Genomic DNA, 23,767 nt, shown 5'->3' on the forward strand with positions numbered 1-23,767 from the left:
CAAAAGATTCCCCATATCATCCAAACTCCATTAGTACCCAAATCCTCTTAACACTGTTCCGTACAGATTTTCTCCTCCATTTCTCTCTCTCTCTCTCTCTCTCTCTCTCTCTCTCTCTCTCTCTCTCTCTCTCTCTCGTTTCTTCCAGCTCCCCGATTTCAAACTCCCTGCAGATTTAGCTATATTCACTTCGAATTTTGCAATTGTTTCGAATTTTGAAGGCAGAGGGTTTATTGGATTTGCGGTGTAGAATATTGATGGCTGCGAGCGCGAACCCCTCGGCGGGTAATAATAGTGGTGGTCAAGAAGGCACTAGCAATGCGAATGGCGCCACCAGTAATGGTCTCTCCGTTCCGGAAAATTCTGTGGTTGGCCCCACACAGGCGGCTCTACGACACAATCCAGGTCTTGCCGTTGATTGGACTCCCGACGAACAGTCTCTCCTCGAAGAATTGCTCGCCAAGTCCGTATAATTCCTTCCTCTTTTTTTATTAGTTTTGTTCCTTCACTATGTATAAATCATTCTCTTACTTTTGTAGTCTTCTTTGGAGTTTTAGTATATTTAAGTTTGCTAATGTTCGGTGTCAATTGGTTTGTGAATATAACACCCCATGTGTCCTTCAATCTTGTTGTGAAAAAGTGAAGAAACTTTAGAATCTTGTTTTGAGTTCTGAATTTAACAAACTAAATCTAATTCTACCAAATCCAATTCTTGATGAAGCTCATGTTCATCTGTAATTTGAAGATATAAAGATGTCAGTTTAATATGTCTGCATCTGAGGGGGTTAATTAGATCCCTGTTGCGCCAAAAATGCTCTCAACTGGCAATGGTACATGACACTCGCAACGGTCTTGTACTTCTGTTTCCTTTTTGTTTGGGAGGATGGGCGAGGAATGCGGAACCCTACAAGTTTTAGGGTACCTTCGTGAAACTTTATATAGTGGATGTATCTTTTTGAATAATTTAGACAAGATGTAAACTGCTTAAAGGTAATCTAATGATTAGTTAATTCTTCACCCTGGTGGATTGTGTTCTGCATGTTGTAATTCACTTCACTATCTTAAAAGTACATTAATAACATCTGTTTTGTGCTTCATTGGCTCCTGAGCTTTGCATAGGAGTCATTAACACTTCTCTGATGATGCATCTTCTGGATGCCAATATTAATATAAAAGTTTATTTACTTCATAAAGAAATAGCTATAATGACAATGAGCACTTCTTGCAACCAACTTGGAAATTTACCCGACAGAGCTTGCTATATTATGTGTAAAGGAGGGAAGAGAATAACCTGATGGCTATAGAAATCCTTGTATCAGTTAATAACTGTGTTATGAATGAAAATGGCCAAGAGGCCACGGTGGGGGACACATTGTGAACGTTAGCAAATTTTGAGTGGGACCTATATTTAGGAGCATGTGAGGCAATTGTATTGAGTGGTCTTGTAATTCCCTCGTCTCCCTTCTTCTCTGGCTTCTCCTCCTTCCTCTGTATCTCTCTCACTCAACCCTCTTATTTCCTTGTTTCTGTTTTTATTGCAACTTCCTTACTGTTGTTCCGTGTATTTGATCCTGTAGCTTCTATATATATATATATATATTAACACACACACATATATATTTGATGAAGTGATCCTGCAGCTTCAATATAACTTAGTTGCTCCTTTACAATGTGTTTAGAGTGATTAGAGTTCAACATATTGGTACTTTCATTGCTCATACTCCATGACTCTGTACTTTTCTACCATGATAAACACTCAACTCAAGACCATCTTTGAATTAATGATGGCGATGCAAGAGAATATCTATCGCCTGCTCCTCCAATTTGGCAACGTTTGTCCTGTGCTTCTCAACTTGATAATGTGGTGTTCGCCTGCTCCAAGCCGTTCACTGATGCACAATGAGATGCAACTATCTTTTACCTCTGTGATGGAATCTGATTTAGTTGATATAGAATCATATGAGGACAAGGTATTCGATGAAAGATCTCTACGAATCAACTATATGTACAGCACATTAGAGTTCAAGCGCTCTGCTGCTACTGCGATTTTGGCTGTTGAACCTACGGAACCCGCACGGAATGAGGTCATTGCTTCCATTATCCCAAAACTAATGTTAGAGGGTAAAAATACCGGTAAGACGGCTGCTACTTTTACTACTAACCTTCTGGAAGGGTGTGATGCGTTTAGCCCATCATCTTGGAAAACCAATTCATTACCACAAATGAGGAGAGGCTGGGACTGCTAGGAAATTGTTTGACGAAATGCCCAGTAGATATATGCTTTCCCAGAGTGTTTGTTGTGCTTGTATGGGTGAGATCGAGAAGGCATTAAAATTTTCAGATTTTGATACTTTTGTTTTAATGAAATTGCCGCACCACATCAAGCTGCCTTGGTACATATTTGTCTCCATTTCATCAAATTGAGGAAGGGAACACTATGTTCCAAATATTTAAAGCAAAAAGAGAATCAGGGTTGACGAGATATGGAGTTATCTTCTAGAGATTCTATGATTTTGAACCAGATTATGTTACACTTTACACCATTTTTGGATAGAAACGCGTACACCTTTTGCTGCTTTTTTTTTGATAAAGTAAGTGATTTCAATAGATGGCATCCAGAAGATGCAAGAAGTACATGATTTGGCATTTGAGCTTACAAAAAATATTTCGGCTTCTATACTTAATTGGCTAAGCCAGAGCTAAGGAACTAATGAAATCCAAAAGATGATCGATATTATTGATAGGGTAGAGTCTAGGCCAACAGTACAAATTTGCAATACACATAGCCTTTAAAGAACCTATAGAAGTTGAGTTTCCATCAAAACATCTCTTGTTTCTCTCTGTCCAAATGCACCAGAAAATACAAGCAGGGACCATTGACCAGATTTTCATGATGGCTTCATCAACTCTCCATAAACTCCAGTTCTTATAAGCGTCCTTGACTGTGTAAGGGATGACCCATTTGAGACCAAAAAGGCAAAAAAACATGTACCATATGTCTGAGGCCACCTCACAGTGTAGGAGCAAGTGGCAGATACTTTCAGCTTTCTTTTGACACATGTAGCATCTGTTAGGTAACTGGAAGTTCCTTTTCATCAGGTTATCTTGTGTGAGGCATGCCTCATATAATGTTGTCCAGGTGTAACAGATAACCTTTGGTGGCAGCTTGGTTCTCCAAATAACTTTCCAAGGCCAGTTATCTATCATGGGATTACTAGAACACATCTGTTGATATCCCACCTTGACTGTGTAGATGCCTCCACCATGATTCCCCCATTTAAGTCTATCCGCTACTTGGGAGTTAACATTGCTTTGTTGTAGTCTTGCATAAAGGTCTAGCAACTCGTTTATTTCCCAATCATGCATGTCCCTTATGAACTTCAAGTTCCAATTGACCCCTTCCCTATATGTAGCAATAACCGCATTAGGATTTTGGGCTATGGTGAACAAGTTAGGGAATGCGGCTTGGAGGGTAGAGTTTCCAAGCCATTTATCCTTCCAGAATCTGATGTATGTACCATTCCCAGCTTCAAAGTGGATGTTCTGAGCAAAAATACTCCATAATTTGCTGATGCCTTTCCATAATCCCACACCGTATGGGGCATTTGAGACTTTTGAACACCAGTGATTTAGCTCTCCATGTTTGGCTTTGATGACAACTTTCCAGAACCCAGAATACTCTATATTGTATCTCCACAGCCACTTCATCATCATGTTTTTATTGTGTGCTGCTAGATCTTTGATTCCCAACCCCCCTTGAGTTTTTGGTTGTGTAACCTTTTTCCACTTGATCAAGTGGAATTTATGTCGTTCATTATTGCCCTCCCAGAGAAAGTTTCTTCTTAGCTTATCAAGTTGCTTCAAAACCTTTGGTGGGATGGGAAATAGAGACATGTAGTAAGTTGGTATGCTATCCAATACACTGTTGATAAGTGTTAATCTGCCTCCAAATGAAAGATATTGCATTTGCCATGATGCAAGTTTCTTCTCAAACTTTTCTATGATCCCGTTCCAAATTTCAGTGGATCTAAATTTTACTCCCAAAGGTAAACCAAGATAAGTAGATGGAAATGAACCAATTTTACATCCCATAATACCAGCCAACTTAGCCAGATTTAGGACTTCATTAACAGGATAAATGGTACTCTTCGACATGTTCATGTGCAAATCTGAAATAGCTTAAAAAATGAACAAAGTTAGGTTTAGTTGGATCACTTGAGACCTCTCAGCTCCACAAAAAATCAGTGTATCATCTGCATAAAGTAGATGAGATACAACAGTTTGAGTCCCAACATTCCTCCCAATTTTAAAAGCTTCTATCCACTATAACTGACTGGCTTTCTGCACCATTTTACTAAGCCCTTCCATGGCCAAGATAAAGAGGAACTGTGAGATAGGATCGCCCTGTCGGATACCTCTTTGTGGAGAAAAGAAACCCACTGGACCCCTGTTCACTAAGATCGAATACTTAACAGTAGTGATGCTGAACTTGATCCATCTTATCCATCTTTCCCCAAAGTCCATGTGCCTCAGAATTGTGAGCAAGTATGGCCAGCTCACTTTGTCAAAAGCTTTCTCAATGTCCAGTTTAAATAACAACCCTAGCTCTCCACTCTTAAGTCTCCAATCTAGTGCCTCATTTGCAATGAGAGCAACATCTGTGATTTGTCTCCCTTTTACAAAAGCATTCTGACTCCCCGATACCAACTTCCCAATGACTGTTTTAAGCCTTTCAGCCAAAAGTTTAGAAGCAATCTTATAAACACTGCTTATAAGACTGATTGGTCTATAATCCTTGAGCTCGGTTGCGCCTTTCTTTTTAGGAATCAGAGCAATAAAAGAGGCATTAATAGATTTAACCATGTGGCAGTTGTGGTGAAAATGATTCATTGCATCAATAACTTCCTTTTTGATAATCTCCCTAGCATGTTGAAAGAATGCCATAGTAAAACCATCAGGTCCTGGAGCCTTATCCGGAGCACATTTTCTAATAGTTGAAAGAATCTCCTGTTCCTCAAACTCCCTTTCCAACCAGTTTCTCTCAGCTTCTGAAATCCTAGCTAGATTGTCAAATCTAGCTGTCGGCCTCCAAGATTCATTCTCTGTGTACAATTGCTGGTAGAAGTTCAGGATTTCACTTTTGATTTCCTCCTTATCTTCAATGATGACTTCCCCCATCTGTAGCCTATCAATGCAATTGTTTCTCCTATGAGCATTAGCCATCTTTTGGAAGTATTTTGTATTTCCACCTCCATCCTTAAGCCATAAGCATCTTGATTTTTGTCTCCATGAAACCTCCTCAATCTTTGCTAACTGCTGAATTTGTGATTGCAGGTTGATCATTTGAGCCTTCTCAACTTGTGTTTGAACTCTGCCTTCAGATGATTGTTCTAGTATAGTTAGTTCATTAAGTGCCTTACTTTTTTGAGTTTCTAATTTTCCAAATACCTCCTTGTTCCAGCATGAGATGTCTTTCTTCAGGTTTCTCAGTTTTTGAGTCAAGATGAAGTCTGAACTGCCCACTACCTGATAACTGGACCACCATCCTTTAATTGAGTCCATGAATCCCTCTGCTAGCAACCACATATTCTCAAATTTAAAATAAGACGAATTGGAGTCCCAATCCCCACATTCAAGCATTAATGGCTTATGATCAGACTCTACTCTGGGTAAAGCCACCTGCTTTATTGCATTGAAGCTGTCATTCCACTCAGATGAGATTAAGAATCTATCAATTCTTGTAGCCTGAAGTTGTTCTTCACCTCTAGACCATGTATATTGAGCTCCATGTAGGGGTAAGTCCAACAGTTTCAATTCCAATATAATATCAGAGAAAGATTTCATTGCTCTGGACCTTCTAAGACAGTTGAATTTTTCATGCTCATATCTGCATACATTAAAATCTCCCCCTATCACCCAATGCTCATCCCAAATACCCTTTATTGCTGCCAATTCATGCCAAAGATCCTTTCTTGCTGCATTTGAATGTCGCCCATATACCCCAGTGTAACACCACCTGAATTGTTCTTGGAGACTTTCTAGAATGACAGAAACCGAGTATACCTTGCTGAATGTTAATGCTTTTCCACAACCTCCTGTCCCACAAAATGATAACCCCACCTCTTGTGCCATTTGCTTGCAAATCTGCCCAGCTAGCCCATCTATTTCCCCATAAAGAACCTACTAATTGTTGTGACAACTCTTCAATTTTTGTCTCCTGCAAACATACTATATCTGCCTTCCACTTCATCAACAAAGATTTGATGATCCCCCTCTTCTTACTCTCATTCAACCCTCTAACGTTCCAACTAAGGATTTTTACTTTCATCCCAAATGAGCTTTGTGAATCCTGCCCCTTACCCTACCTTCCCCTTTACCCTGGCTTAAATTCGAAACTAATTTTTTCAATTCTGTCACCCCTTTCTTCTTTTTTGTCTTTGAACAACCCCCTTCTGACTCCCTTTGCTGCAATTTAGATTGTCTTCTCTGGTCCATTCTTAGAATCATATTCAATAATTCGTGTTCAAAACCAGTTGCATTAACCCCAAATGCTTTGCATGCCTTCACCATAACCAGCTTTGTCCATTTCGAAGTGGATATAACAGAAGGAGTATGAGCAATTTGTTGATTAGAAGAGTTATCACTGTACCAAGGAAGGGATAGAGTATCACTGTGAGATTGAGAAGAGTAATCAGATTCTGAGCCAAACACTGGTGCTAATTCCCTGATCCGTGGAGGAATAGAAGGAAGTTCTATATCCTGGGGCAATTTTCCTTCATCATCAGCATCGCAGAGGCTCGGGCAAACACTCCCTTCTGAATCAGACATCATACGCTTAATTTCCAGAGCATGGAGTTCTATGGAAAGGGGATCAAGATTATGTGGTGGAGGTGAAGAGTGTGTTTTAAGAAGGCATGGGTCTTGGGTTCTAGCCTTCCAGATCTGTAATATCTTATTTCTTCTTTTTGGGCCTGGTTGTAGTAAGCCTGATCTGTTTTCTTTGTGTTTGAAGGCCCAACTTCATTAATAATGCATGCCCCTTTGTCTGGTTTCTTAATAATAATTGTTTTAGGCCCAACATCCTTAATAATACTGGCCCCTTTTGCTGGATTATTAAACCTAATATAGGGCCCCACCTCATTGGCATATGACAATTTTGAATTAAAGGCTAAAGGCATGTGCTGTCCCTGTGGCCTATCTACTGATTTGACAGCTGCAGACCTCGAAACCCTAACCCCTTCTTCTTCAATGAAACCCTTGCTGCTGCAATCCACCCCATCTCCGGCGACCCATAATTTGGTGTGAGCATCTGAAATTATAGAAATTTCATAGCTTAGTTCTCCCACTTTCAATTCAAGTTTACTAGGAATTTCTTCAATTGATTTGTTGACACAAATCGTAGCCCAGTGCAGGTGAGTCCTTTTCTTGGTGTCTTCGTCGGTGTCAACGAAGCCGCCACACAATTCTCCAATAACTCTGAAAGAGCTTTCCAACCAAGCATGGAGAGGAATTCCAAAAGCTTTTATCCATCTACGTTCGGAGTTTGGTTCCGCCATTGCCAATCCTGTGACCGCTGACCACCACTCCAATGACAACCTTCTTCCATTCCAGTACCAATCACCTGCCTTGACTCTAACTGCTTCTTGGCGAGAAGGCATCTCAAAGAGGAAGAGATTGTGCGCAATTGGCGTAACCTTCAAGCCTGCTATCACTTTCCATCTGTTAGTAAACCATTTTTGAACAACTTCATGGTTTGGAGACATGTTGAATGGGTCATTAAATCTCCCAACTAGACATTTAGCAAGAAAATGAGAGCTATTTGCTTCAGCCTCTGCACTAATTTTGATTTTGTTCTGATCTGCTACTGCACCATTCGTCTCCATTGAAGGCCAGAGCTCAGGACTAGCAGCTTCAAAATAAGATCTTAACTGAATTTGATAGTTCCAGTTCGACGCCGGTTTTTCTGGCCTCCAAAGAAATCTCAAGATTTTGTCAGCAATGTCGCACCATCCTCCGTTTTCGATAATTTCTGGGATAATCACCGATGATTTCCTGTCACCCAACCATGCCTCAATACGAACAAATCTGCCATAACTGTTGAAATTCTGGTATACTCTGTAAATATAAGCCTCAATTTTCCTTCCCCATCTCCTGCACAAGTTCCCCTCTCCCCGTGAGGCATCTTTCAAAGCAGCGCATACCCATCTTAGATTGTTTTCATCGATTCTGATCTTGCCGATGAACCTCCTGCTGCGTTCATAGAGTAAAAACCATCTAACCCGATCTTCACTGATGTCGATTAGTTCGAAAGACTTGTCTCCTGCTGAAAAAAAAGGTCCTCCCCTCCATCATGGAGGATGGGAACTCCCCGGAAAGGACCAAGAACTAATCAGAAAAGTTGTTGTTTGAAAGTTGGCTCATTTCCCAAGAGAGAAAAAACAGGGTTCGTTCCTTCCTACAATCCATTTAGCGGTGCAACAAGGACATTGAAGTTAAAGCTGAAAGAGGAAATAAATCCTCCATTGATAAACACAAGTGCATAAATTGGCTTGATTAAAAAAAATTAAGTTCATTGTTTACATTTGTTTTGGAAGTTTAGCAATTTTCATTACATCACAAATGCGAGAATTTGCTCTGGGAATTGAAGCTTCGGGACATGAATCCATTTGGGTTCTTAACATAGGCAAAGAGGAACTGGGCAACTATGAATGGCTGCTTGAATGATTCTAGGATAGAACGGAAGAAGGTTCACTTATAGGAGGATGCACCTCATCTGCTAAATTGGAACCTAACAGGAGGTGAATTTACATGTCAGGAATGTCTGCACAGTATCAAGATCATTTGACACTCATTCAGATAGGGAAGAATTTCAAGGACAACAGATTTCCATATGTGCAACTGCTATGTCTGGCATTGTATTCTTTACTAGCCCTTATTTATTGGAAAGGAGTTTGTTAATCAACAGACTCTAGCCGAGTTGTGTTCATAGAAAGGAGAGATTGTTGGCATCTCCCCCGATAGGGACGGGAACGGCCTTCGGGATTTATCTCTTACCAGACACATCCGGAATCTTACCAAATTTAAACTTTATCAAAAAACAGACTCTAGCCGAGTTGACAGCTAAGCTGGTAAAAGAAGTTGACGTTGCTGGTACTGCATGTCGAGAACAGATGGAGGAGTACATTTCCTTTATAATAAATGAGATGAAGGCTAGAGGATTCATATTTGGCTTACCAGAGTTGAATTGAGCCTTAATAGTGGTTGAAACCATACATTGATGATTTTCGTGTTGAGCTTGGTGGGACATGTGTAAAGTAAAGTCCCTAATGGTTATTCCCAAGTTTTGTTAGCAAGCGTAAAGAGGCAGACAACATTGTGAAGCAAGCTTTTGGAGGTCATTTTGTTAATGAACTGTGGTATTGCAATCGTGGGCATTGTTCCGAGACTTGCACGATGCTACTTGACTTGAGTTTGGAGATTGTGGGTGTTGACTGTTGACAACCTAGACAGAACTCTGGAGTCTTTCACAAATGTTAAGGTTTGTGCTTGAATTTCAGTTTTGAAATGGATTTGATATGCATATTATTAAACTTGAAAAAAATTCGGTGATCCATCAAGGCATAGAAAATGATGATCCAATAGGAAGCCGATTGTTTTTATGAGTTGTAATTCTTTGATTCATACCTTTATTCTTTGTGTGAATCCCTTTCTGGAGCAAAAGTAAATATCAATAGGGATACATGTGACCCTATATTGAGGGAAGCCTGGAATTCAGGACCTTCGACGAATTGGTTGTTCCCCATGAGCTCATTCCTGTGGGCTGTGGATGATTCTCTCTGATGATTGCCTGTGAGTCTAATTTTTGAGAATGGAAATATAAGGTCAGTGCACTTGTGTATTAAGGAAATCCTACTTGAGTTGGAGCCACAATCTTCCTCCATGTCTGATGGTTTACACTTAAGACTGGCATTTCGTGGAAGATGAGAAGTCAAGTGTTGGGAAGACTTATGTTTCTTTACCTTATGGGTGAGATAGATGCTAAAAACATTGACATATGCTTGAACTTCAGTCAACTGGATGCTTGTGTCCGGCTTTCTTTTCTCTCGTGATAGTCCACAAGAATCAAGCAGAGTGGAGAGCAAAGCGCTGCTGAATTTATCTTCCAAATGGAATTCCTATATCTCCCATGCCTTATAGCATAGAAGTGTCAACTAAGTTGCTGAATGATGGAAGTTCTTAATTGCAGTAAGTGCTAAAAAAGCATTTTTATTTGTTGATTCCCGGTCAGAATTTAATGATCTTGATTTTTTCTTACATCTGAAGGGGTATGTTCCACTTCTTGAAGGAGAGACAAGAGGAAGCAAGTGATGGAGCGGAAAGTGACAGAAATATTTTATGAGAGTGTTCCTCTTTCCTGGTTAATATTGCTCTATTCGAACCTTGAGGGTAAGGTTCTTTTTGAGGAGGCGGGGTAATGAAATTGGCCAAGAGGCCATGATGAAGGACCCATTGAAAGTTAGCAAATGATGTATGGGACCCGGGTTAGGAGCATGTTAGGCAATTATATTGAGTAGTCTCTGTGCTTCTTCCCCTTTCTCTCTATCTGTCCCTCTCTTCCCCTCTTCTTTCCTTGTTACTGTTCTAATTGCAACTTCCTTACTGCTCCGTGTGTTTGATTCTGCAATTCAATATAATTTAGTTGCTCCATTACAATGTGTGTTGCGTGATTAGAGTTCAATACAAACTACACTCTATGTAGATGAGCAAATATCATCTGGTACTTTGTTTTTCTTGTTATTAGAGTTCAATACAAACTACACTCTATGTCCTAGATATGGTTAACTGAACCATGCATTTTAGCCCAGTACGACAATTCTTTCTGTTGGTTGATCAGTATTTGTTTCAATTTGCTGCATGCATTGTCAAGCAGCATCACTTACGCCAATTGTGCATTCTTAATATCTGTGTCATGGTTAACTTCTGATTTGCTTCCTATTGAAATGAACTGTTAAATGATGAATAGGAATTTTACTTTTGCAGATATGCAACAGAAAGCAACATATCTAGGTATGCTAAAATTGCAATGCAGTTAAAAGACAAGACTGTTCGAGATGTAGCACTGAGATGTAGATGGATGACTGTAAGTTCTCTTATTCTTTTTTAACCAATTTATCCACATAGTTAGCGGAGTAATATAGATGTTATAGATAAATGACTGTAAACCCCCCCCCCCCCCCGGTTTTAACTAATTTATTTGCATAGCTAGTAATTTAGATGCTAATAACAGGCAATATTGCTTAGTCAAAAATAGAAACAAAAAATAAAAAATAAAAGTGGAGAGGCTATCTTGAGCTTCGTATACTCGTACTTTTAAACAGCTGAATAATATAAATTTTCGGATTGGTTGGATTGGGTGCCTTTCAAGCCTTCTCTCTTGGACATGATACTTACAGAAAGTAGTCGGTTGGGAGGGATTTATATTTCTACTAACGGGGTCTGTACATTGTGGCAGTTAGTTTATTTTCTGATTGTCCATAAACAACCTGCAGAAGATAGATGAAATGCGGGTAAAATTAAAGAATTTTCAAGAGCCGCGAAAATCTTTCCTTAAATATCAAGTTTCGTTAGTTGAGTCCACGACCATGGTTGAATAATATGTGCGTGTGGGGGGAGGGAGGGGGCACACATCATTCTTGACTCAAATTTAAAGTTCATAGCTGCAGTGTTATTAAAGCTATACCACATATTAGTAGATTCGCCACGCTTTCGCAGTGTTGTAGTACAGGCCAAACCGCGAAGGTGTGTGCCTCATATCCTCTGGGCTCTATCTTGAGGAGGATGACTCTAATAATAAATGAAGCTAGCAAAGTGATATATAAATTGTACATTATGATGATTTTATTACGATTATAAAAAAGGAAGTTATAAAAGAAAATTTGTCTATAAACCTCAATTTAAAACGTAAAACTGAACTTTTGCTATGGATCAGAAATTCTGAATGATTCGTGAATGTGATTTATATGTTTTTTGCTTCTTGTATTCCACATATTTGTATTTTGTTTTTGGATTCTCTATCCACATATTTATTGTGTGTGTTAACCCCCCCTTGTTTGCTCCATTATTCGCTAAGTCCGTCCTTCAATTTCATTTACCCTTAAAGCCCAAGACTTTAACAATTTCTATGCTTTTCATCTTTGATAAAACTGTAGTTGAAGAAGTTCCCTTTTGGTGAAATCACAAAATTTTAGAAAGGATTTAAATGAGAAAGTGAAAGGTTTCCCCCTTTTGGTTTTAAAGGGTCCTGCCTTCCCTGAGGCCTGAACAGGGTTCCTCAATGTTTGTAAAAATGGTATTGCTATTTTAACTTCTCCATAAAGAATAATATTATAATACTGTGTGCGGACAAGTGCAGCTAGTGGTTTTGTTAGAACAGCCTTTCTTCTGAAGCTGGAAGGCATTACATTCCCTTCTTTTGCAACTAAATCCAGCTATTTTGGTTTGCTTTAATAACATTTAGCTGTTCATTCTTCTTTTACTTTTTCCTTGTGGCAGAAAAAGGAGATTGGAAAGCGCAGAAAAGATGATCATAACTCAAGGAAAAATAAAGACAAAAAGGTATTGCAGTTTTCTGGGTTGCATAGTTGTCAGTTTTTTTTCCTAAGCCTACTAAAATATGAGGGTGTTTTCTGTCATTGTGTCTCTGTTGAACTTTCTACCGACTTTTGTGTGCTACAATATAGACCCATATGCAGCCATGTCCATATCAACGTGGAGAGGTCATTGGTTTCATTTTTGTCATTTACCTGCAAGTATTAAGTGTGTCTTTGTCGACTGTAGACTGACTGTTGTACGTTACAGTATAGACCCACATGTTGCCATGCCCATTATCACTGTGAAGAGGTCATTGATATCATTTTTTCATTTAACTGTTGAAGTATTATGCTTCATAAAAAACTATTTAAGTATAATGTTGATGACAGAATATTAAATTCATCGCCTCCCTTGAATGGGCAAAAACTGGGATCTTTATTTGTATAGTATGAAACTTAGATGTCCACAAGCAAATGGATTATACTGGCATTTTTGGTTAAGCTGAATTACATTTTTAAAAGCTATCTCAGTATCGCTTCCTGATATTTGTGCCGCTCTTCTGGTATGCAATCTGCAATTCCCTTCAACTTAGCTGTCCTGGTCATTCCTTACTGCGATTCTCTCTTTGTGGACTAATATATTTGCCCTACGTCCAATGAATTCCTATATTCTATTTGTATTGTCTCAGTCATGTCAGCTTTTTCATGGGGGAAGTTCGTCGCAAGGCTCTTCAGTACCTTTCAATATTCTGTCAAGAAAGGTTTATTGGTTCGCCGTTTAATCTTAAAGTAAGTTCAAAAGTCATCTTTATCTCCACATGTGACCCACTTCTATTTAAACACAATAAAACTGTTACCTTATTACCTATGCTCTAACAACCAAGGGTTTGACCTAGTGGTCATTGAAGTTGTCACGACCCAAATTCACGTGACCGGCACCCGGCACACTACCCGACCCGAGTGAACCAACCCATATGTCAAGACCAAGTATAATTTGCGGAAGCCAATTGAAAATCTTGTACATTTTCAAATCAAGTCACAACAATTTTTTTCATTTCCAAAATCATACATGAAACCTTTCATAAAAATGATATAATCAATTAAATGATTATTCCTTTATGCATGACGTCCACAATCCTATTTTTTACAATCCCACAACTATCTATGGAGCCTCTATACCAAAGAATAAAACCAACACTTGGAGTAATTCCAACAAAATAGGATTGTAACTATCTATGGAGCCTCTATATCAAAGAATAGAACCAACACTTGGAGCAATTCCAACAAAATAAATAAGAAAGAACATGATAGCTACCACGAAATAAAAGTTGTGCTTCATAATACCTCGGAAAGAGAGTCATCCTAGCCCTGACCGCATGCCACGTATCATACATCATCCTGGAACATGTAAAGTAAGCGGGACCCTGGAGGAAGCCCCTAAGGGCTGAGTACATCACGGCCGTACTCAATAAGTGTCATAGACTCTCTCTTACTTAAGTTCTTGGGACAAACTTTATAAAAATAATGCATCAATATTTGATATGAAACGATAAGAAATTTTATGAATTCATGATCCTTGTCATTTTAAATGAAAGACAAGTAAAACGTAACCCACAATATATACTTTTAAAACATTTATATCAACTCAAGATTTTGGATAAAATAATACAAATTTATTCCATTTGCTTTAAGTCATCGAAATCACTTTCGGCTCCTTAAGCCTAAACATAAGAAAATAATCCTTACCTTTCACTGGGAGTACTATACTATCACCGACATAAGAAGGTCAACTAGGTTATGTACCTAGCGGCAAGTATCATATACTCTGCTTGCTCAGGTCGTCTCATTGTAGTGCCGTACTAATCGACTCAGCCATGCTAATAATAACATAAAATAGTACTCTCTCGAGTGAGAGCACTCTGCCGTAGTCTATACCACAAAGTGGCCATCTACGCCTACACTGACACGTGTAGTTTCATGACAACGAACATTATATATCCGAAGTTAATCTCGGTGAACACAAGTAACTCCCAAAACATTTGATACTTCAAAAATAGATTCATAGCATAGTAGCTTCAAAGGATCTATTTTTATCAAATCATAGCATATATAGAAAATCTAAATCATTTGAACAAAATTAAATAAACAATCTTTTACATGCTAAAGCCTTTAGCAATTTAACATCAATCTTTAAAAGATACCACAAGTGCTATTCTGTTCATCAAATTTTAAAAGAAATAATTTCCATGAAAACTTATCTTTAGCACTCAATTATGTATACTCTTTTTTTTTTGAATTGATAACGTTATTATATATTAATAAAGTCAGTACATATGTTGTACTGGGAACCATATTTACAGGTAATTATGCATACTCTTTTCAATACGTAAATTTTATTTAAAAACTTATAACATTTACCTTGAGTGTCATTTTGCCAACAAGATTTAAAATAAAATTTTATAAAACATCATGACACTACATATGCAACATAATATTTTAGTACATGGAGACATCCGTACTTATTTGTCCCCACAAGCACGAAAGCACATTTGCAAACAACTTAAGTATTAACTCAAAACATGCTTTTAGAGAAAGTCCCTCAAGTAGAGTAAGTTTTAATCAACTTACCTCGCTTTCGCTTTATTAACATTCACAAGCTTTCAATCCTCTTCCATCATTCCAATGTTGATTAAAATGCTCAAACATCACCAACAAGTCGATATCTACAATTAGATATCCTAATTACATCAAAATATGACCTAAGATATTGATCAATATCCATATATGGCTCATAAGCTGGCTACAAGCCTCCAACAACTCAAATCGCCAAATAGATTGCTAAACCATTCAACTTTGTTCTTATATTTTAATACCCATTCAAAGTCATTAATGATACTACATCAATTGTCCAATGCCACCAAGTTACTATTTATCATCTTCCATAATCCACACTTGCAAAATATACAATTCGGTTGATTACTTGGTTGATCACTTCCATCTTTTGCTAACAAATAATTCCATAGGTTTATTATATTCATCAATTTCATCGCCTAAATTACCATTCATCTTCTCTATTATTTTCTCAAAAGTATTATTCATGCCATGAACTAGAGTTTTATAATCTAATCTTTCAACCATTAAAACTTGTAACAAATGCTTCAAATACTTCTAACTACTCATAATAAACGAGTTTGAAGCATTGGAATTACCTCTAGTAGATCAATCTTGAAAAATCACAACTTTGGTGATTTTTGTGTTCTTGAGGATTTGATGATGAAATTTAGTATTTGGATGTAAGAATGATGTTAGAACTCATGTATATTGAGTAAGAATCAACCCAAAACATCATTAACAACTTACCTTAGTTGATTGGACTTGATTTGAGCTCAAAATCGCCTCTTCACCTCAAGAACCCTAACCCCCAATATACAAAATACTCTCTTCCCCCGATTTTGTATTTATAGGCCCAGATTTCTGGGTTTCGGACGCGGCCCCGGATGCTTCGCATCCCCAGTTCACTCCTCTTCGAAGCTCGGACACCGACCCGGATGCTATGGCAGTACTTCACTGCCAGCCTTTCTTTTGGACGCGGCCCCGGATGCTTCGCATCCCCAGTTAACTCCTCTGCCAGCCTTTGGTAATTTGGTCATAACTTCTTATAGGAATGCCCAAATGACAAACGGTTTGAAGTGTTAGAAACTAGACTCGAAGATCTTTCATTTGATAGGTTGTACATCACATAACTCCTTATATATATGTAGATATGCTCGTCCAAAGTTAGGTCTTGTGCGTACTCATTTGGAACTTCAGTCTATCATGTAATTTCCAACTTGATTTGTCCCAAGGGCTCTCCTTATGCCTTATATCACTTCGAATACACCTCGTACACTTATTATCATATTCAATTAATAACCATCATATTAATAGTCCTTGTCTGCATACAAAATTATATAATTAACACACATCAACTTTCTTAATAGCGCTTCAGTATTTCGAAATTTTTTCGGGATGCTACAAAAGTGGGTTTAAATCTTGGAGGCCATGGTTCACTTCCCAGCAGAGACACAAAACACTAGGTGATATCTTCTCATCTGCTTATACTTTGGTGAGCAGAGTTACTCGGTACCTATGTTGATAGGAGGTGGCATATTATTGATGGAATAATCAAGGTGTGCACAAGCTGCCTGAACACCCCTTTATTCCAAAAAAGAAGAAAAATAAAAATACCTATGCTCTATCAAAGTAGGCCATTGTAATTGGGACAGAGAATTGAAGAGGCCCTAGTCTCTCTGTTTCTTTGTTTCAAACATGTCTTTACAATGTGGCTTTGTGGGAACTAAGGTAGCAATTAGCTTTATTTCCTAAATGGTGCGGAAATCCTTAGTAGTTGAGGACAGAAGTAGAAAATTGATTGCAGCAGCCAGTTGTACTACTAGCTTGTATGTGGTAGGCTTTGTGGATGAATAAGTAGAGGGTGAAAGGAATGATCTTATTATTTGAAATGTGGAAATGCACAATTATAGACTGTTGGATGAGCTTGATTTAAGAGTTCCCCCTTGACTCTGTGCACAGTAGAAAAAGTATGATGGTGCTTGCTTTGCACAGGAAAAAAGAAGAAGGTTTCGCTGGACTTACAGTACGTTTTTGGTTAAAGGATAAAAGAAGGAAGGGAAGGAGAATGTGCAGATAAAAAGAGAGGAGTGGAACGAAAAAAAGGAGAAAATCATAACATTTTGTGTCTATATCAGTATTGGAGAGAAAAAGAAAGAGAAATTCACATCATTAGACATTGATATCCTTAATATATGTTTACTTTTTGATCATATTGTGGAGCTCCATTTGGCATTGTAGAAAACAGTACTAAAAGATATTAGGTCCCTTCCCACTTTTTGTTTCAAGTCGACCCCACCCAAGAAAACATGCAAAGTCAAAAGGGGAATCTTCTAATTGTTTTCTTCTTAAGTGCTGCTTAGTGAGTGAAGGATCATTTAGTTCTGCAATGGGTTTTAGGTTTGCCAAGTATGTTTTAAGATCAGTGTCGGATTGAAACAATCCAAAAAAAAAAAAGGATCAGTGTCAGATTCAAAAAGAAATCTCTGCAAATATCATGACCAGCTGGATGGTTCTCCCCGTACCAAAAATGAAACGTGTAAATAGCACTGGACTTGAGCCTCTTAACATCCGTCCCCTTTATTTGTGATGTTCTTCTTTCTCTTTCCATCCAAATACAGAAGAATAGCTCTTGAAATCTACCTCTTTGGCCAGCAAATAATACTGCTGAGATGTCACTCAATTCCTCCAGACTTGGGCAACTTTCTTATTCCCACACACAAACACAAAAAGAAGGTTCTATATCTCAATAAACCAGTCATAATGGAGGAGTGATGGTCCACTGTTTCTGCAGCTTTCTTGCAGAACATACAATTAGCACTAGTTCTTTTCCTCTCTCCGAAGTTGTCACCTGTAAGGGGACTTCGAAAGCAAAAATGGGACGCTTTCCTTGGTCCTTTACTTTTCCAATTATTTTCAAATGAAAAGGTGTCTCGTCTGTGCTGCTGAGAGCATAATACTGAGACTTCAGAATATGAGCCACTGCTATGCCTTTTTGACTAAGCAGGATTCAGCTCCTCAAGTTGTGCAATGAGCTTGAAAAAGAAAGAGGAAATAATGGACTCCACCTCCCAGCTTGTGCTATCCTTTGAAAACAGGAACGGATGTGAGTCACATTATGTGAAAAGTGACAACTGCAGTCCTTATTTCTTCTATACTGGTATCTCACTGATATCCTCCCCACTCCCTTTTGGAAGGAGGCCACGGTATCTTACTGATGGCTCTCCGCCCCCTTAAAAGGATTCTTTTTTTGCCTTTCATCCTTCAGCTTTTAAGGTCAAATTTCTCGTTTTGATGTTGGATCGATCTCATTAGATAAGAACTCGATGTGTCTAGGTACTTGGGGCGCAAAAAACTGTACAAACCCACAAGAACACACATAGACACACATACACTCTCTCTCTCTCTCTCTCTCTCTCTCTCACACACACACACACACACACACAGAGATTCATACTCTGCATGCACACATGTCCAACTGGACAAAAAATACATTTTTGCTCTCACGAAAATCCTATTATATACTATATACTTGCATTTGTTATATGTAGATTTGGTGGGCACGTAGAGAGAAACTATCAGTAACATGAGAACCCTTTAGTATGAAAACGCACGACCTTAAGGTTTGGGGTGGATGCTCAGAGTCTTTCAAACCATTATTACATCAATGTAATAGGAATCGCTGGTCGATGTCCAATTGACTTGCAAAGGCATTGTAGTTTTAGTGGGTTCTTACTCCATTTGCTCCTCTAGCTTTAAGTCGCCTTCACTTCCAAATATTAGTGTGATTACCCTAGTCCATACTATCTACATGTAGATATTCCATCAATGCTCATTTTTGACATGTGATGTTTGGTCATAAAGAAATTACATAGCGGTACAAGTTTCTTCTTGAAGTCATATCATGACCTTTCCTCTTCAATTTGGTTTGCAGTTTGTAAGTGTTGATGATTGAGAAAAATGGAAGGGCTGTTGCCAATTTCATGTTTCTTGATATACGAATCTGCTGGTGCTTCAGTGCTTGTCAGGGCTATTTCCCTTATCTAAGCTTTCATTAGGTAGGACAGCCCAAAAGCTGGGGTTTTTAAAGTGTTGCTTACTTAATTTCTGAGGAAGAAATGACTCGCACCTTTAGCTAAGTCCTCATTAAATGCAAAGGGTATATCCGCCTTCTTAGACTGCTATGGACCTACGGTTTCTTTTCAATTCCAGATTCTAAATCCTCTTTGAGTGCGTAGAGCTTATGAGCATCTCTGGACTGTTGTGCATCCATGATTTCTCATCAACTCCAGATTCTCTTCGACAGCTTGGTGGAATAATTTGAGATTCATTGCTCAAATTGCTTGTGGATCGACTAGTTTTTTCCAAACACCTGAGAAATATTTACTTGCAACTGAGCTACGCCTTCTTGGAAAATATTGTTCTTATTTGGTATTATTTTAATAAGGCAGTCCTGTGCAGTTTTGTCAATAATAACTTCTTTGTCATGCTTCCCTTGTTTTTGATTTTAGGAAAAAGTAACAGATTCTATGCAAAAATCTACCCATGTTGCTAATCGTGCAAATGGTCCTCCCTATGCTCAATCTGTTATGTCAATGGACAGTGATGATGGAATTTCCTACAAAGGTTGGTTCTTATTCACACTTCTGGCTTTACACTTAAAATTGAGTGAAATCCCATGTTCTTGAGAGTCTTGCTTTTCTGTGTGAGAGTCTAGATAGACATGCCTGGAATTGAATGTAGAGGAAAGTTTACGTAATTGGAAAGATGAAATGGATAGAGTGGATGATTAGCACATCACCTTTTGTCTGCTACATGCATAATCCGAGATTATAGTGTCTGGCATTAGTTGTGCGTGTTGCTTGATGTTGTTAGACTTTAGAAGCCATCTTTTTCTTTCTTCCAGAAGGTATTTTTGTATATAAGTTTCATCCCGAGATTATACCTCTTCTTAGATTTGCTTAAAATTGAAAAGCTAGACTGGTGGAGATGTGAAAATCAATAGCTCGATTATCAAATTTTCATCTGTTTTCCAATGAAAGTGCGAAGTTCCTAATTTTCTATTGACATGTCTAATGGTCCGGCCAATTTATTAGTTCTGAAAAATGACGCTAATCAAGAACTTTGAACTCCAATTCTTAACGGAATCCATTTTAACTTCTGTTGTGCGAAGGTGATCCAATTGTTTTCATAATTCATGATTAGCTGAAGTTTGTAATATTGGAAATAATATGATCAGGAATGCTCTTTATCACTTTGGAAGAGCTAGTCCCTCGGTGAATGCACAGAGGATATCATTTAGTATGGAGAATAACAAGAAAATGATTTCACTTTTTCCTATGGAAATTAATATACTAGTCAAGAGGAATGTAGCATAGAAGATGTCATGTAGTATGTAAAAGATGTCATGTAGCATGGAGATATCTACTGTCCTCCATGGATTAATCAAGGACCGCTCTTTTTCCCTTTGCACTTATAATCGTAACAATCAATAGATTCAAAATGGAAAAATGGCGAAAAGGAGCAGTCAGTATTACTGTTTTGATATGAAACTGTAAAGACTTTGTATATCTTCTGAGTTTTCTTTCCTTCTCTTATATCTTTTTGTGGGAATTTCTGAGGAGTGTGTGAATCTTGTAACTTTTGCAGACATTGGTGGTACCACCGGCCATCTTCTTGAGCAAAATGCTCAGGCCTTGGATCAAATATCTGCAAATTTTGCTGTTTTTAAGGTCAGATGACGGTTCTTGACAATTTCATTTCCACTGCCTCATCTCCGTTTCTTTGTGAGAGATGACAAAAATGATGTCGGATCAAATACGTGAACAAACCATACGAGTCATTTTCTGTTTTTTCTTTACTCCCTTGACCTATTATATGTGATATAACTGAAATGGATGTGGAGTTTAGAGGAAATTTGACTGAACAAGAAATATGTTAAAAAAATAATTGGTAATTTATTAAGATGGTGGAAACATCAATCATTACGAGTTCAATTGTTTAAATGAACTTGAATTCTGAATGAAGTGAGAATTGCATTAAGTCATGTCTAACATTTCTAGATGTACCAGAAAGTTTCATATAAAATGGGATGGAAGGAATAGTATTTCCATAAAAACTGAGAATATTTACCTCTATTCTGTTTTTTCTATGAACATTACTTTACCCTTCCTGACCATTTGGTTTAGATCAAGTGTAACAAAGATATTGAACAGTAATGTGGATAGATTGTTACTCATGCATCATTTGGTTATTGGTAGTATTGACATCTTTCTTATTTTTGTTTCGGTGCAGATCCAAGAAAACATTAACCTTTTCACTCAAGCTCGAAACAATATCCTCACCATCTTAAATGAGTATGTTGTGGTTCATCCTTCCCCCTCTCACTGGATATGTATGTGTGTATGCTTTTATGCAGTGAATATATGTCGTGAAGCTTATGCTATCTCTTTAGCATAAATGAATCTTATTTGCAGTGAGTGATACATGCTTTTATTAAGTGGTACTTTTGCATGCATTGTCATCTAGTTTTGCTCAAACTTATGTAATCTGTTTGCATTATCTATGGCTTGAATTTCAACTTTTATAAGCATATCGTGAATGTCTTCAACTGCTCTTGATTGTCCATATTGGCTAATATGTCTTGTTGCAGCTTGGTTTAAAATGGAAATTCTCTAAAATTGTGAAATTATGAACCATGACTTGCGCATTGTAATTGAAAACATATGTGAAATGATTTTCGAGATTAGGAAGAAACTTGCCACTCTCATACTTAACCTGAAAGATCCCTAATTATTGAAATCTTTTTACAGATCTGTTAATAAAGTATATGCTTGTGCTATATGCTAAACATGAAATCTTGAATGAACAATTTTTATCTCCTTCAACCGAAATGTTTGCTTTAATGTGTGTCAACTTAAAAATTGTGGAAAATAATACTTGATGATGCTTTCCTGTTTTAGCCTTTACTGTAATTCTACTTGTTTTGCTATTTCAATGCATGCTAAGATAAACTATTTCTTGCAGTTTGAATGACATGCCGGAAATAATGAAGCAGATGCCACCCCTCCCTGTAAAACTAAATGACGAGCTTGCCAGCTTAATCCTTCCGTCTCGGCCACTCTTGCCAAACAAATCATGAGATCCTGGTTTCTAAAGGGCTTGGGCTATCGATAGATGTTTCTCAGAGTTTACTGAAGTTGAGATCCCCTGGATTACTTAGATAGCATAATAAAATAGTGAATCTAGTCTAGTTATTCCTCTTGGAAATATGTATCAAGATGAGTTCCTTTAGGTTGTTAGGACTCCATTTGTTTACATTAGTTAGTTCTCTTTTTATATCATGTAGTTTTGTGTTTGATGTTGATTTATTTTAGCTGGCTGGGTTAGCATGTGCATATAGTTGGAGTAGGAAGGATTGCTGTTTCTGTAAATTAACTGATGCAAATAAGTTAAACCACTGTTTTTGTTGCAATGCAGAATGCACAATTGTTACGGACTAAAAATTCTTTCCCTGGCAAAGAGACAAGAAATAGGAGAAAATGGACAAACTCCTCTTTTCCCTTCTTGTATATGGTATACTAGTGAGGGTGTGCCCGGGCCCAATTGGCATAGCTAAAGCTGTCAAGTTTTTTTTTTCTCCTCTAAAGTTATTTGGAGCAATTATAAAGTTGCAGTTGATGAGGATTAAAGCATCTCTAAAAAACTTTTCTAATCCAAATGCCACTATTTGCATAATAAAGCTCTTTTTTACAAAAAAAAAAAAAGGTTATTATATTCTGCAACAATTTTCTTGAAATCAAATAGAGTTATAGTATATTAATGCTTAATACAATCAAGTTTTTTTCAGAACTATTTACACTTTGATTAAACCATTTTTTCACAAATATAACATTTCTGTATCAAGAAAAATATAAAGGTTTTAAGCTACAATATTTCTGATATCAAATTCATTATTAATAGCACCTTAAAGAAGAAACTTAAATAGTCCTCATAAAGTTGCGCTCAAAAATATCATAAATGGTAATAATAAAAAGACTTGATTAAATACTAACCTAACTTAAAAGAAACAAACATTACAGTAAGAAAACTAAAACAAAATTACATTAAGAAAATCACCCTATTATCGTAAAATAATTTTTGCGGGCGTACTCCTAATTGACTATACTGAAAAATATTGTAAAGTGATTTTCTCCTAAAGTTTTCTTTTCCTTTCAAGCAAATTTTTTTTCCTTAATTTTATTGATTTTTTTCCCCACAGTTCTTTATTATAACTTCTGCGAAGTTGGTATTCAAAAAACAAAAAAAAACAAGTGAAGTCGAAATGCACACTAAATCCAACACAAAATCAAGTTATTAAACCAACATGACAAATGTATGTTTCAAAATTAAAGCTGGCCAACACAAGATTTTAAAAAATGTTTCCTTTTGTAAATTAATTTTTTTTATCGGGTTAAACAGAATTTCCAAAAATTGATCAATATTTATAAAATATAACCCAACTCAAAGGCACAGAATGTTTTTCCAAAACTTTCTCCACAAAGTTTTATTAAAAACCAATTTTTATA

General features: G+C 37.4%; 1 protein-coding gene and 1 pseudogene across 2 annotated transcripts; both read left to right on the forward strand.

Moving 5' to 3' along the window:
* On the forward strand, positions 1-22,674 carry LOC104100349 (uncharacterized). Of its 2 annotated transcripts, none has more exons than XM_009607560.3 (7): positions 1-463; positions 11,041-11,140; positions 12,553-12,615; positions 19,712-19,826; positions 20,850-20,932; positions 21,495-21,556; positions 22,227-22,674. In XM_009607560.3, exons 1-7 carry the CDS (start codon positions 258-260, stop codon positions 22,339-22,341), a joined length of 744 nt encoding a protein of 247 aa, XP_009605855.1. In that variant the 5' UTR covers positions 1-257; the 3' UTR covers positions 22,342-22,674. The 2 variants fall into 2 exon arrangements, with proteins under 2 accessions (XP_009605855.1, XP_070037749.1); XM_070181648.1 differs by lacking the exon at positions 1-463 and adding an exon at positions 10,424-10,446.
* LOC117277759 (U6atac minor spliceosomal RNA) lies at positions 8,980-9,091 on the forward strand (annotated as a pseudogene).
* Positions 22,675-23,767: the final 1,093 nt, after the last annotated feature.

The sequence above is a fragment of the Nicotiana tomentosiformis genome, chromosome 7 (genome assembly GCF_000390325.3).
Source record: "Nicotiana tomentosiformis chromosome 7, ASM39032v3, whole genome shotgun sequence".
Classification (NCBI taxonomy): Eukaryota; Viridiplantae; Streptophyta; class Magnoliopsida; order Solanales; family Solanaceae; genus Nicotiana; species Nicotiana tomentosiformis.

What these genes read in the sequence shown, in the direction of transcription:
- LOC104100349 (XM_009607560.3), top strand. Translation starts at nt 258, where the DNA reads ATGGCTGCGAGCGCGAACCCCTCGGCGGGTAATAATAGTGGTGGTCAA. An exon ending in CTCGAAGAATTGCTCGCCAA is followed by an intron (nt 464 to 11,040) that starts GTCCGTATAATT and finishes TTACTTTTGCAG; the next exon opens with ATATGCAACAGAAAGCAACA. An exon ending in TGATGGAATTTCCTACAAAG is followed by an intron (nt 19,827 to 20,849) that starts GTTGGTTCTTAT and finishes TAACTTTTGCAG; the next exon opens with ACATTGGTGGTACCACCGGC.